At 41.4% G+C, this 16,300-nt stretch overlaps 1 protein-coding gene across 3 annotated transcripts in view; it reads left to right on the forward strand.

Annotated features, from left to right (window-relative positions):
- The first annotated feature begins 5,081 nt into the window (after nt 1–5,081).
- nek1 (NIMA-related kinase 1) overlaps nt 5,082–16,300 on the forward strand; it is a 173,904-nt gene continuing 162,685 nt past the window's right edge. For 2 of the 3 annotated variants that reach the window (XM_059974106.1, XM_059974108.1), the window contains exons 1-4: nt 5,082–5,136; nt 8,563–8,758; nt 8,856–8,952; nt 15,025–15,122. In XM_059974106.1, the coding sequence (XP_059830089.1) occupies nt 8,642–8,758; nt 8,856–8,952; nt 15,025–15,122 (312 nt within the window). In that variant the 5' untranslated portion in view covers nt 5,082–5,136; nt 8,563–8,641. The remainder of the gene's footprint in view (nt 5,137–8,562; nt 8,759–8,855; nt 8,953–15,024; nt 15,123–16,300) is intronic. The other variant, XM_059974107.1, reaches the window with a different exon arrangement.

Here is a 16,300-nt window from a genome sequence, read left to right on the forward strand (position 1 = left end):
TTTTGTATTTGCATAGTTTGTTGTTATTTTGTCTCATTGGTTGTTCATCCCTCCTATGAGTGCAGTCTTTCACTGACCGATTCCGATTGTGTTTTTTGTATTTACAGTGATTGCCCGCAAGAAAGTGAAGCTCAGAACTGTATGTTGTGATGTATATGCACTTTGATAATAAAGTAACTTCGAACTTTGATTGCTTAAATGACTCTAAAATCAATCTAACTCTTCTGTCCCACATAGCCCTCTGTTTTTCTTTCACCATGTTAGTAGTCCAAGTAGTGTGTCCCAAAGAGAAGAGAGACCAAATGGAATTTAGGTGATGTTCATTTCCGCTTGATATAAAGCAGGAGCTTTCAAATACATTCTTCTTCCTCCACCATCTCAAATCCATGCTTAATATAGTCACAAATACCTTGCCTGACTTATGAAAATTCAACTTCAGGCAATAGTTTCATGGTATTCATTAATGAGTGGATACAGTAAACTTCCATGAGTTTAATTATGGTAATGTTCGGGTGTTTATTCAATGAAATGAAGAATTGCAACAGGAGTTGCTATATTACGTAGGTTATTGTAGAAAACTGATATTTTTGGCTTATGGACAGTGCTCAGTAAAAATCCTTGTGTAACTTGGGGACTAACCTATATTTAAGCCTTGCCATTCATCAGCATCTCCACTGTCACATTAATTGGGTGGTGTGTAGTACCCAATGACCAATGAGTAACTTGTTCTGGACCTCCCTCAGAAGCCCAATGGTCAGATGGTGCAGAATTCCTCAACGATGAAGGAGGATCTTTCATTAAATTAGCATAAATGCAGTGATCATTATGGAAAATGAGCAAATCTGGAACTAGTCCAGGGAAAGAAGGCCAGCTGTCAGGGAAGGAACATGAATCAACCCAGATAAGAGTGAAATGGCTCATTTTGGTAAGTCAAATTTGAAGATAGAATACAGTACTAAAGGTAAGTCTCTTGGCATTGTGGAGGATCAGAGAGATCTTGGGGTCCATGCCCATAGAAGCTCAAAACTGCTGCGCAGGTTGACAATGTTGTTAAGAAGGCGTATGGTGTGTTGGCATTCATCAACTGTAGGATTGAGTTCAGGTGTCGTGAGATAATGCAACAGCTATAAAAGGCCTTGGTCAGACCCCAGTTGGAGTACTGTGTTCAGTTCTGGTCACCTCACTACAGGAAGGATGTGGATATTATGGAGAGAGTACAAAGGAGATTTACAAGGATGGTGCCTGGATTAGAAAGTGTGCCTTATGAGAATGGGTTGTGTGTACTTGGCCTTTTCTCCTTGGAGCGATGGAGGATGAGAGGTGACCTGACAGAGGTGTATAAGATGATGAAAGGCATTGACTGTGTGGATAGCCAGAGGCATTTTCCCAGAAATGTCTGACAGGAGATGGCATAGCTTTAAGGTGCTCAGAAGTAGGTACAGAGGGATGTCAGGGGTAAGTTTTTCACACAGTAATGGGTGCATGGAATGCACTGCTGGTGACAGCCATGGAGGCAGATGCAATAGAGTCTTTTAAGAGACACTTAGATAAGTATATGGAGCTTAGAAAATAGAGGGCTATGTGTTAGGGTAATTCTAGGCAGGTTCTAGAGTAGGTTACATGGTAGGCACAACATTGTGGGTCAAAGGGCCTGTAATGTGCTGTAGATTTCTGTGTTCTGTGTCAATTCAATAGAGAATTCATGCCAGTGGGAAGAACTTTGTGAAATGTTTTTTGGAAATCACACAGTAAGCTTCCCACTCACTTCTTTGGAATGTCACTCCCTCAAAAGAGAATAAAATGCTTGTCTACAAATCCAGCTGGCTCCTTGCATACTTTCCATCCATGCTGGGTTGAGTTTCAAGCTAGCAACTCAGTCTCCTAAAACAGACAAACGCTAAAGAAACGGCAAGGTTTCTGCCCAATGCACAAAACAATCGGAACTTACCCACAGATCTACACTTCCTGATTTTACTCTATCTTTTCACAGACCATTCAGAATTCCAATGATGGAGGGGAAGAAGCGTTTCAGAATCACTGAGTGTTGTACCTCCTCCCGTATGAGAAAAGAGGTCATGTTCTAGATGGTGAGTGTGCTTTCTGATAGATCCTGCCTTCTTGAGGCACCACCTCATGAAGATGTCCTAAACGGTGGGAAGAGTTTTGACTATGACAGAGATGGCTGAATATACAACCTTCTGCACATTGTGACCCTGTACATTGAAGCTTCCGTATCAGGCAAGTATCGACATGGCAGGCCAAAGGGCGATTTTTTAGTGCTGTGCAATGTGTTAGTGGTTTCTTTAGGTCGGGTGGTAATGAGAATGAGCTCCTATTACCTCAGATAGCCTCTGACAACCAAGTCCAGCTCCTGGCCTTCATGTGTGACTTACGTACTATGCCAGATGTAACCACTACCACTGACAAGAGAAGGGGCAAAGTTGCGTTAATGGCACCTTAAAACCAGTCACCAGGCAGGTGGGACTCATCAGCCATGGTTAGCAGCTCACCTGGGAGAAGGAAAACTCAGACCTCGAAGTTCCACTGCCTTGTGGTGACACCCACTAAAGGCTTTGGGAGTAAACCCTGAGAGAAAAATCTGAAACTGAGTCCCTAAGGCAGTCCTATGTTGAATTAAATGCTGACTGGCAGCTCCTGCGACCCTGCTGTTGCCAGACTCTATCGGTCTTTGTCGTTCCTTCGGATTCACAGATGCATGGAGGGGGGAGCCTGCTGTATGGGCAACAGCTTGCTCTCCATATTGTACTGCCCAGGCTTGCGTATCTAGACAGCTCAGATGCAGCATCCATGGTCAACCCAACCAACAGAGGCATCAGAATGCAATGAGGAAATAAAAAGAGTCTCCATGAAGCTATTTTCACATATGTTCTCAAGTTAGGTATCTGCTATGGTTATTCACTATTTATTCACCTTTGATTAATTTTGGAGTTTGCCTAATCTTCCAGTCCAAGGAAATCAAATTTCTATGAAGGTTAAAGATTGTATTAGGTACACAGTCCAGTCAACCTCAGATGTTTTGTATGGGCATAGATTCTTCCCCTATTGTGATAAGATATACAAAAAAAACTGCAGTAAAAAGAGTCAGCGGAGTGACGGAGCTTAACAGCGACTCCTTCAAGCCCATCTGTGCAAATAGCTTAATTTCTACCTTTGATGTCTCTTCTTCCTTTTCAGGGAGAAAGGCATTCTGTTGGAGACCCTGACCTGGGTTTACAATCAAACTTCAGTTCTTTGACGTGATCCGCTCCTGGGGGCTCACGATCAGCGTTTTTCGAAATCCCAAAGACGCAGCCGAGAAGACGAGTGTGCCTTCGTGATTCCGAGGCTTCGTGGCCCTGTGGACGAGCTGATTCTATACCAGCCCCACCAACTAAAGTGTCGCGGGAGAAAACAGAACATCGGGAACAGCGGAACAGATGCCGGAGGCTCTGTACTTGGTGAATCGCGCACTCTCTCATTGGTGGGGGAGAGTTAGTTGTCGAGTCGGGAGAAAAAAGTGGTGCGGCAGATTTAATCATCTCAAATCAGCGAGTTGTTGTGTTATGTCTCCCCTCTCGCTGTGAAAGAGAGACACCTTTTTCCCCTTTATTAGAGAGAGAGAGGGTGGGGGTCATTGTTTTGCTGCTGCTTGTGCGTAGGAGGAGGAGAAGGGGGCTTCATGGTTCTAATGTTTTTAGTCACTCATTCTTTGGGACACTTCTGTTTTCATGGATGTCTGTGAAGAACAAAAATGTCAGGATATATATTGCATACATTTTTCTGATATTAACTGGATCTATTAAACTATTGAAATATATGTAAATTGTGCTTTTGGAAGTTCTATAGTTAACAATGATGAACAAGAATATCTCCTGACAGTCCAGCTTTCCAATCAACAACTTGCCACCCACCAATATAGGCTGATTAAAAATAACCACTAATTTTGAGTGACACTGAGTGATAAATAATGGTCAGGATGAGGAAAAGCCCTCAATTTTTCTTCAGCAAGTGTCATGTGTTCCCAAGAAGAGGTCCTAGTTGAAAGTATTGTTCAATAGGCAGCACCTTCATACTTATTTCCATTTTTCCTGATTTTTAGTTGTCTGAGACTTAAACCCATAAACTTGGGTGTTACTGATAGATTAGTAAAAATCGTTTCTTCTCTCTTTTTTCTCAACTTGAAATAACATTATGTTTATTTTGTTGTGTAAATTTTGCATGATTTATGTTAATTTCGGTCTGTGATAACACACAAAATGCTGAGATTTGATGCACCAGATTTCTCCAGATCTGCAGTCTCTCTTAAGTCTATAACTTATTGTTGTAACTGGGGAGGAGGTACAGGAGCCTGAATACCCAACGATGCTTCTTCCCCCTATGTTATCAGGTTCCTGAACACTACTGATGCACCATCAATAATAACTCTCGGAGACGGGAGGGAAACGATAGGCTTTTATTAGCTGCAAGAGACCACCACACAACATCCTGGAGACTGAGGGAGGAGCAGTGCCTCCAATCGCCTTTATACAGGGGTCTGTGGGAGGAGCCACAGGAGCAGTCAGCAGAGGGTCGTGTCCAGACAGGTTTATGTAATTCACCACAACTACCTCTTTATTTTTATTTCTTTATTTTTGTAATTTATATTTCTACACTGTACATCTACTGTAAAATAACAAATTTCCTGTCATATAAGTCAGTGATCTGATTCTGTGCTGCTGCTGCAAAACCCCAACTTTCATGACATTAATACCATGGGCATGTATGACTGTAACGATAAGCTTAAACTTATAAGCATACCCAATCAAAATAGACAAAAAAGAAATATAACAAATGACATATTCCCTAATTTGTAAGAACAGAGCGCAGCAATTGAACTCCAGGGCTTCCTCACCCCTGACCCTGGTCGTTGTGCCCGTTACTAACGACGGTTGCCAGGGCGAAGGACAATCCCGCCGGGCGAGGAACGACCTAGCTCGCTGACAGCCCGAGGGGCGGTGGATTGACTGCAGGATGGACCAATCAGAATGCCGAGATTCGGCGCCTCAGCCAATAGGAAAACGTTTCCGCCAGCAGGTTCGGTTGAGAAGGCGTCGGCGGCGAGAGAGTGAGTCAATGTCGGTGGCAGGCAGCTGAATGGTGAGTGGTGTTAATGGTGCGTTATAGCATGGCGAAGACTGCAGCCTCTTTGCACCCGTGTCACCTCCAAATTTGTTGTTGGTTTCTTTAAAAGCATTTACACGTCCCCTATTCCTCAAAATTATTTTAAAGCAGATTGTTGGAGCAATGCATTTGTTGATAGGCCGCACCTAGCAGTTGAACAGAGCAACAGATCATCAGCATTGTTCGTGGATTAGTTATTGATTATTAATATATCTGTCAATGTGTGTATTTGGCAAGGGATTTGAATTCAAATTTCAGTCTTGCATTTAACATAACAACGGTATAATTTTCCCATTAAAATTTGCGTCTTCCAAGGTGGGCAGAGGGGTCCGAATGTCTTCTGGAGCTTCACAGAGCTTGATTGGAAGCGAATTAAAATGTGTATTCAGGGTTTAGTAGAGTTTAAACAGGGAATGGCAGCTAGGGCTCAGTCAGGGACATGTGTATGAAACTCAATATTGAAGTTAAAGAATTTAATTTTAAGTAATTTAAATAAATCCAGATTGTAGTCATGTCTGTCTCTTTGACAGTCACCTTGAAGCAGGTCAGTTGTCATAAAATAACCATCTGTTTGGTTCATTATGTCCAGGAGAAGAAATCTGTTCTTAATTGGTTTGGCTTGTGTATGAATCCAAACTCTTCACTGCTTCCTTGGTTCAGGAATGGGTTATAAATGCTAGAGACATTCACATGCCGCGAGTGAATACAGTTTCTTTACAAGTGATTATGGAAACGTTGGTTTTGTAACTAAGGAAATGTTTTTTTTTGTTGTTGTTAATTTTGAAGACAGTGTGTTTCCTTTTGTCTTTCAACAATGTACTGAAGATTAAAGCTCCATTAGAAAAATAAAAGAAGCCAATTCATTTTTCTAAACTATTTGATTTTACATTCATTATATTTCTCTTGAGCATGTTTTTTAGAATTAGCTGTCATGTACAGAGTGCAAGCACCTGCTGGTTTTGTGCTTTTTTTTTTGCCACTCTTTCATTGTACAATAACCTTTTTGTTCCTCACAGTGTTTGTGTAGTACCCTTTGGCAGGTACGTTGCACTTTAATAACTTGTGCCACTTTGAATTCTTTTACTTAGCTAAATGCATTAAGCTAATTTAAGCATTTCAAGATTGGAAGCATCCTCCGTAAGCTCTCCTTTTAAGCCTTTTTTTCTCAATCAATTTCCTGCAAGGTGGTCATTGATAGCAAGGCCAGCATCTGCAGAATTACTGTTGAGAAGATGAGTTTGCTCTCCTCAGTGAAGGCAGGGGGATTGTGCAGCTTCATTGCTGTTGTGCAGAATTCAAGGATTTAGACCGGTGACATGGAGAAATGGCTATTGTGTGGTTAACAGTCAGTGATGTATCAATGTATCGATTTCAGGAGTTCAAAGTAAATTTATTATCAAAGTACCTATAGGCTGCCATACCCAACTTGAGACTCCATTGTCCTTGGTTGTGAGTTTGGCAGCTGCTGTCTGTTCTCCCAGTGATGACATGCATTTCACCTCATAGATGATTCTCAAGCAGCCACTGTAGTGGGCAATGAGCACAGCTTCTTGGGTTGTTGAAGTTGCAGTCATCCAGGAAGGAGAGGAGTCTGAAGCTGCAGTGTTTATGTAGGTTGTCCATTTGAATTAAGTGACAGTACCACCTCAAGGATGTTGATGGTAGGCAATTGATGATAACCTTTATTTGAACTCTGCAGTCCTCCGCTCAAAGTAAACCAAACAGATTCTCAGTTCTATAAAAATTCTAGTTCCTTCTTTGGAACCATCCTCTTAGATTTCCTCCATATCCCACAACGACACTGCATCCTTCCTGAAGTGTGCTCAGAACTTCTAGCAGGCCCAAATTTTCTATGTTGATTTAGCATCATTTCCCATCTTTCATACCCTGTGCATCCAGAGGTAATGCCAAGGATTTCATATAGTTTAATAACTGTTTTGTGAACACAAATAGGTTCAGTTCAGTATAAGTAAATGAGCCTATGTCCATCAGTTACTTAGTTGATGCATTTTTGAAAAGGATGCAGATATAAAACCAAACGTGTTATTACAGTACTGTGCAAAAGTCTTTGGCAAATGTATGTAGCAACGAAGCCGAAGATTTTTGCACAGTACTGTATATTTTACCTTTACAGTTACCAAATAACACTTAATACTGCTGAGCTAATATAAAGCTAAGTACTCTTTTATTGTCTGTTTCCCAAGCACCTTCCTATTTTAACCAAAATACAGTACTGTGCAAAAGTCTTATGCACCCTAGCTTTATATATGTAAGACTTTTTCACAGTCCTGTAAGTACATAGTTTTCTTAAAACTTAAGACCATCATGACCACTAAAACCAGTTAAGACTACTAAATCTTACCAGGCACCACAGAAGCCTAGTAGTGGTTAGTGTGATGCTATTACAGCTCAGGACGTTCTGGAGTTTGGAGTTCAATTCCGTTGCTGTTCTGTAAGGAGTCTCTACGTCCTCTCCGTAGAATGTGTGGGTTTTCCCCAGGTCCTCTGGTTTCCTCCCACAGTCCCAAGATGTAGGGGGTAGGTTGATTGGTTATTGTAAATTGTCCTCTGACTAGGTTAGGGTTAATAGGATTTGGCAGGGGTTGCTGGGGCGGTGTGGCTTGAAGGACTGTGCTGTATCTCTAAGTATTCTGCAGATAATGGAAATCCAGAGCAATGTGCACAAAATGCTGGAGGAACTCAACAAGTCTTGAATATTCTGCTTTTCTTATTTTATGCATTTGTCCACTTTGCTGATAGTGTTGCTTCTGTTTTACATTGTCTGAAGCAGATTTGCACAGTGATTGCTGCATTGTCCATCTCAGTAAATCTTCTAGTGCAGCAGTAGAAATGTTTCGATATTTGCAGGGAAGTCCCTTGCATAATGAAATGTGAAATGCACTGGAGGAAAATGTGAAGGAAAGCCTTACATTTAAAGTTGCCCAGCTTACTCAGGACAATACCAGTGCTGTTTTGTTTTTTGGAATAGTGCCGTGAATCTATTCCATTGACCTGATGTAGGGGAAGAAAGAGTCCACCTTTCGGCAGAGACCCTTCATCAGAATGTTTTGGCCTGAAATGTTGACTCTATCTTCTCCATAGTTGCTGCCTGACCTGCTGAGTTCCTCCAGCATTTGTGTATGTTCCTCTCATTTCAAGGATAATACCTTTGTGCAACATGTCTAGTATTGGGTCAAATTGATTGTTAAGTCATTTCTTGGGACATAAATCTGTGAACAGTGACTCGGGATTGAATAATTGAGTCTCAGCTGATGGTAGGGTGTTGATAGTCAATCTGTAGTCTGGTGTTTTTTTTTTCCCAGAATTGACCATTATGAGAGTGGATAAATCAATTTATGAATTCTGCTTATTTATACAACACTCTTAATATTTCTGATTCAGTCACCAGGTCAAAGAAAGGAATGCTGAAGGCACTTGTGTTTGTTCAATGTGAGCATGCGGATCGTTTATACTGAGCACAATGAATAAGTATACCAAGGTGAACAAAATTGGAGAAGGATCTTTCGGGAAAGCTATTCTTGTGACTTCGAAAGAAGATGGCAGACAATATGTTATCAAAGAAATCAATATTTCCAGGGTAAGATTATCTTGCAGTCTCAGTAGATGCTACTCAACTATGATTGGCCTAACCAATACATTTTAAAGGACTTGTTTTGTTTCTTTTTGGTCTACAGATGTCTAACAAAGAGAGGGAAGAGTCAAGAAGAGAAGTTGCTGTTCTGGCGAATATGAAGCATCCAAATATTGTACAGTACAGGGAATCATTTGAAGGTTGGAAATAAGTCTGAGATGACTAAAGGGTTTAAAGATTTTATTTACCACGGGGAATTATAGTCTAAGTGGCCTTGAGACCACTTCTGATCCAGATTTCACAAATGTATTTGGGACTGCACCTTCATTTGGCACTTGAATTGTTGGAATGAGAGAATTTTCTCAGTGAAAAAGATTTGACTTGAAATAAGGAAGCTGCATTTGCTTTTATGTATCAGTAATTTGCTAAATATAGTATTTTTATAAACATAGATGATACTTGATGATTAAAAGAACTTTAGAACCATAGAACATTACAGCACAGAAACAGGCCTTTTGGCCCTTCTTGGCTGTGCCGAACCACTTTTTCTGCTTAGTCCCACTGACCTGCACCTGGACCATATCCCTCCATACACCTCTCATCCATGTATCTGTCGAAGTTTTTCTTAAATGTTAAAGGTGAGCCTGCATTCATCAATTCATCTGGCAGCTCATTCCACACTCCCACCACTCTCTGTGTGAAGAAGCCCCCCTAATGTTCCCTTTAAACTTTTCCCCCTTCACCCTTAACCCATGTCCTCTGTTTTTTTTCTCCCCTAGCCTCAGTGGAAGAAGCCTGCTTGCATTCACTCTATCTATACCCACCATAATTTTATATACCTCTATCAAATCTCCCCTCATTCTTCTACGCTCCGGGGAATAAAGTCCTAACCTATTCAACCTTTTTCTGTAATTTAGTTTCTCAAGTCCCAGCAACATCTTTCTAAACCTTCTCTGCACTCTTTCAACTTTATTAATATCCTTCCTGTAATTAGGTGACCAAAAGTGCTCACAATACTCCAAATTTGGCCTCACCAATGTCTTATACAACCTCACCATAACATTCCAACTCTTATACTCAATACTTTGATCTGTAAAGGCCACTGTGCCAAAAGCTCTCTTTACTACCCTATCTACCTGTGACACCACTATTAGGGAATTGTGTATCTGTATTCCCAGATCCCTCTGTTCTACAGCACTCCTCAGTGTCCTACCATTTACCTTGTATGTTCTACCTTGGTTTGACCTTCCAAAGTGCAATACCTCACACTTGTCCGCATTAACCTCCATCTGCCATTTGTCAGCATATTTTTCTAGCTGGTCCAAATCCCTCTGCAAGCTTTGAAAACCTTCCTTACCATCCACTACACCTCCAATCTTTGTATCATCAGCAAATTTGCTGATCTAATTTGCCACATACTCCAAATTTGGCCTCACCAAATCATTGATATAGATCATTGATATAGATGACAAATAACAATGGACCCAGCACTGATTCCTGTGGCACACCACTAGTCACAGGCCTCCACTCAGTGTAGCAATCCTCCACTACCATTCTCTGGTTTTTCCCATTGAGCCAATGTCTAATCTAATTTACTACCTCACCATGTATACCTAGCGACTGAATCTTCCTAACTAACCTCCCATATGGGACCTTGTCAAAGGCCTTACTGAAGTCCATGTAGACAACATCCACTGCCTTCCCTTCATCCACTTCCCTGGTAACTTCCTTGAAAAACTCTAATAGATTAGTTAAACATGACCTACCATGCACAAAGCCATGTTGACTCTCCTAATAAGTCCCTGTCTATCAAAATACTTATAGATCCTGTCTCTTAGTATTCCTTTCAATAATTTACCTATTACTGACATCAAACTTACTGGCCTATTATTTCTTGGATTACTTTTTGAGCCTTTTTTAAACAACAGAACAACATGAGCTATCCTCCAGTTCCTGACCTGTGGATACCGTCATTTTAAATATATCTGCCAAGGCCCCTGCAATTTCAACACTAGTCTCCTTCAAGATCCGAGGGAATACTCTGTCAGGTCCTGGGGATTTATCTATTCTGATTTGCCTCAAGACAGCAAATACCTCCTTCTCTTCAATCTGTGTAGTTTCCATGACCTCGACTACTTGTTTGCCTTATTTCCATAGGCTCCTTGCCAGTTTCCTTAGTAAATACAGATGCAATAAAATATTTCTTTTGGTTCCATACATAGCCAACCACTTTGATCTTCAAGAGGACCAATTTTATCTACTATCCTTTTGCTCTTAATATACCTGTAGAAGCTCTTAGGATTATCCTTCACCTTGACTATCAAAGCAACCTCATGCCTTCCTTTAGCCCTCCTGATTTGTTTCTTAAGTATTTTCTTGCACTTTTTATACTCCTCAAGCACCTTATTTGCTCCTTGTTGCCTATGCCTGTTATACATCTCTCTCTTCGTTATCAGATTTCCAATATCCCTCGAAAACCAAGGTTCCTTATTCTTATTCACTTTGCCTTGAATCCTGACAGGAACATACAGACTCTGCACTCTTAAAATTTCTGCTTTGAAGGCCTCCCACTTATCAATCACATCCTTGCCAGAGAACAACCTGTCCCAATCCATGCTTTTTAGATCCTTTCTCATTTCTTCAAACTTGGCCTTTTTCCAGTTTGGAACCTCAACTCGAGAACCAGATCTATCTTTATCCATGATCAAGTTGAAACTAAGGACGTTATGATCACTGGAACCAAAGTGTTCCCCTATACACACTTCTGTCACTTGTCCTAACTCGTTTCCTAATAGGAGATCTAATATTGCATCCTCTAGTTGGTACCTCTAATATTGATTTAGAAAACTTTACCAACACATTTTCCAAACTCTAACCTGTTTAGACCCTTAACAGTATTGGAGTCCCAATCAATATGTGGAAAATTAAAATACCCTACTATCACAACTTTGTTTCCTGCAGTTGTCTGCTATGTCTCTGCAGATTTGCTCCTCCAATTCTCGCTGGGTGGTCTGTAATACAACCCCATTAATATGGTCGTACCTTTCCTGTTTCTCAGCTCCACCCATATGGCCTCAGTAGATAAGCCCTCTAATATGTCCTGCCTGAGCACTGCTGTAACATTTTCCCTGACTAGCATTGCCACCCCCCCCACCCCACCCTTCATCCCTCTGGTCTATCACATCTGAAACATCAGAACCCTGGAACATTAAGCTGCCGGTCCTGCCTCTCCTGTAGCCAAGTTTCACTAGTGACTGTAACGTCATAATTCCACGTATCAATCCATACCCTTAGCTCAGCCTTCCCCACAATACTCCTCGTGTTGAAATAGACACACCTCAGAAGATTATGACCACCACACACAACCCTTCTATTTGTGACTTTGCATGAACTTTGAACGTCATTTATTTTCACCCCTGCTCCTCTATCTGCTCTGTCACTCTGGTTCCCATCCCCCTGCAAATCTAGTTTAAACCCTCCCCAATAGCAATAGCAAACCTCCCTGCAAGGATATTGGTCCCTCTGTAGTTCAGGTGTAACCTGTCTCTCTTGTAGAGGTCCCACTGATCCAAAAATCTGAAACCCTGCCCCTACACCAATTCCTCAGCCACGTGTTCATCCTACAGAGCATCCTACGCTTGCCCTCACTGGCATGTGGTACAGGTAGCAATCCTGAGATTACCACCCTCGAGGTCCTGCTTTTTAACTTCCTACCAAGCTCTTTATACTCACTCTTCAGGATCTGCTCACTCTTCCTTCCTAAGTCATTGGTACTGATGTGTACCATGACATCTGGCTGTTCACCCTCCCACTTCAGAATGCTGTGCACGTGATCAAAGTCCCTGGCACCTGGGAGGTAACAAACCATCCAGGAGTCTCTGTCATGACCAGTGAACCTCCTGTCTGTACCTCTAACTATCGAGTCCCCTATCACTACCGCTCTCCTCCTCTTCCATCCTCCCTTCTACACTTCTACACTGCAGAACCAGACTCCGTGCCAGAGTTCCGGCTGCCGCAGCTTGTCCCAAGTAAGTCATTCCCCCCCCCCCCCCAAAAGTATCCAAATCGGTATACTTGTTGTTGAGGGGGACGGTCACAGGGAAACCCTGCTCTGCCCACCCTTTCCCCTTCCCTCACCTGAGAGTAACCCAATTACCTGTGCCCTGCTCCTTTAGCGTAGCTACCTCCCCGAAACTACTACAGTCGGCCCTCCTTATCCGCGAATTCCGCATGCGTGAATTCAACCAACCGCGAATCGCGAAAACCCGGAAATGCTCTCCAGCACTTGTTGTTCGAGCATGTGCAGACTTTTTTTCTTGTCATTATTCCTTAAACAATGCAGTATAACAACCATTTTACATAGCACTTACATTGTATTAGGTATTATCAGTAACCTAGAGATGATTTAAAGTATACTGGAACAGAGAACATAGAACAGTACAGCATATTACAGGCCCTTCGGCCTACAATGTTGAGCCAACCCTCAAACCCTGCCTCCAATATAACCCCCCCACTTTAAATTCCTCCATATACTTGTCTAGTAGTCTCTTAAACTTCACTAGTGTATCTGCCTCCACCACTGACTCAGGCAGTGCATTCCACACACCAACCACTCTCTGAGTGAAAAACCTTCCTCTAATATCTCCCTTGAACTTCCCTCCCCTTACCTTAAAGCCATGTCCTCTTTATTGAGCAGTGGTGCCCTGAGGAAGAGGCGCTGGCTGTCCACTCTGTCTATTCCTCTTAATATCTATTCACCTCTATCATGTCTCCTCTCATCCTCCTTCTCTCCAAAGAGTAAAGCCCTAGCTCCCTTAATCTCTGATCATATTCCATACTCTCTAAACCAGGCAGCATCCTGGTAAATCTCCTCTGTACCCTTTCCAATGCTCCCACATCCTTCCTATAGTGAGGCGACCAGAACTGGACACTACTCCAAGTGTGGCCTAACTAGAGTTTTATCGAGCTGCATCATTACATCGAGTCTCTTAAACCCTATCCCTCGACTTATGAAAGATAACACCCAAAGGTGGGTGTTAGCAAACACGGGAAGATGTGAGTGGGTTATCATGGATCAGGATCGGAAAAAAAATTGGAAGTTCTCTTACTAAGTAAGTTGGAACAGGTACATCTGGTATTATATAGTGTCAGTTAGTCAAACGTTTGCCTTAGTATGTATTTTACCTTTCTATGCATATAAAACACTTAAGAAGGTATGTTTCTGCGCCGGGCTCGGGAACGGAAGTTCTTGGTAATCGGGACAGACTGCTCCCAAGTGTGTGCTGGGTTGATGTGGAGGACAGAAAAAACCCAAAACCCAATAGTTAAACCACTGCGTTGCTTAGTAATAATTGTAGCTTTCAACGGGGCAGAGCCTTTCTCACTTTATCCTTTAAAATTGTTCAGATCGTTGGCCGATGTAGCCTAACGCTTTTCCAATAACTGATGGCATTTCACCTCTTTCCAATCGCTTTATTATTTCCACTTTATTTTCAATCGTGTTCGTGATTATTTTCGCAAACAGAAATATTGTGAATTCAGATCTCTACCGCCGGGTGCTAATGTCCACTGCACTGAGACAGGTTGAATAAGGTCTGGGGTTCTGCTGGGTCCTAAGGTCCACCGCATTGAGACAGGTGGAATAGGGGATTTGAGCATCTGCGAATTGTGGTATCCGTGAGGGGTCCTGGAACCAATCCCCGGCAGATAAGGAGGGCCGACTGTATCTATAAACTCCTCATTCTCCCAAATGATCCAGAGGTCATCCAGCTCCTGCTCCAGTTCCCTTATGCTTTTTTGCCTTCCCTTTCTTGTGATTCAGCTGTTAAAGCAATCTCTTTCTTATTTTAAGTGGCTTTGCTGCATAATACTATCAAGGGAGCGATATTAGCAGAAGGGTTGCAGCACTTCAGGAAAGCTGGTTGTCACCTTTTCAGAAAAGCTGAACATGGGCTTTCTAATGTGATCTTAGTTTGCCCACAATCCTTGAAAGGGGTTAAGAAACAGGGCACATGGCTGTAAGGCTGTAGAATAAATCTTTCATTGCAAAGATAGCTGTGTGAGCAAATGCATTCAGTGATCTGTGGTGGTTCATTTTGCAGGTCAATGCAGTGTGTGGAGTAATGCAGATTTAATGAGTTCTTGCAGATGCTTTTGGGATTTTCCATTAGCTTGAAATTCAATTATTGCAGATGAATATCTTAATCATTAATTTCTTGTACTTTTAAGTCAGGGGTGATTTTTTTCTAAAGAGTTTTTATTTATTTTAACAGAAAGTGGTTGCCTTTTCATAGTCATGGATTACTGTGAAGGGGGAGACCTTTTCAAACGGATTAATGCACAAAAAGGAATTTTATTTCCTGAGGATCAGGTAAAACTATTAGATTATCAAATAGTCATGCCTATCTGCTAATGAAATCTATTTAATTGAACTGCTCCTTGATGGTGATTCATTCTGATGCTTGTTTTTGGGCATATTTTGTTTATTGTTTTAACAGTAAATTCATTGTCAAATCATTCACTTATGTTCCTTGAAACATTGCCTCCAACTGCACTATTTCTGCCCCCTCAATCAGTTAAATTATTTCATTCAATGTATTGTACTTTCTTTGGCTGTTGTACTAATGATGTTTCTTGCAGTTGAAATGGGAATTGTACAAGAATTTCAGTTCCAGAATCATGATTTGACAAAATATTGCTGTACTTGTAATACTTTGTTTGCACTTTGTCCAGATGGTGTCAAAGCTCCATAATTGTCTCCCTCTCATTCACACTGTTATTAGAGATTTTTTTTCACTTTTTAAATGACAATGCTACTTGAGTTTATTTTTTAAAGTTTCATCATCTTCCATTTAGATGTTAAAGGATTAAATTTGGATTTGCAACTTCCTCTGGCTGCTTTCAAGGCAGACTTGATAGCAGCAAAGATGAAGACAAAGAGAACAGTAAATAATTAAACTGAGACTGGACTAAAAAATTAACTGAAAAAAGACCATACAACCATAAGACATACAGTAGAAGCAGAATTAGGCCATTCAGCTAATTGAGCCTGTGCCACTTTTCAGTGATAGTTGATCTACTGTCCCTCTCAACCCCATTCAACTGCCTTCTCTTTGTAACCTTTGAGTCCCTTACTAACCAAGAACCCGTCAACCTCTGCATTAAATATATCCAATGATTTGGCCTTCACAGCCATCTGTGACAATGAATTCCACAGATTCAAAACCCTCTGGCTAAAGAAATTACTTGAGGGATATGCTTGCATTTTGAGGCTGTGCCCTCTGGTCCTAGACTCCCCTACTGTACGAACCATCCTCTCAATGTACACTCTATATCTAGCTATCTAGGCCTTTCAATATCTGGTAGGTTTCAATGAGATCCCCCCCCCCCATTCTTCTAAATTCTAGCAAATATATTTGGGGATTAATCTTATTTCTTTTGCTGATAGATCAAATATCCTGAAAAGTAAGCTATCTTCCATCAGAATAGGCAAGGCACAACTAGCAGCATTTAGTTATTTAGTTTCTCAGTGCTCAATAACCTGAGCTA

The sequence above is a fragment of the Hypanus sabinus genome, chromosome 7, assembly GCF_030144855.1.
Source record: "Hypanus sabinus isolate sHypSab1 chromosome 7, sHypSab1.hap1, whole genome shotgun sequence".
Lineage (NCBI taxonomy): Eukaryota > Metazoa > Chordata > Chondrichthyes > Myliobatiformes > Dasyatidae > Hypanus > Hypanus sabinus.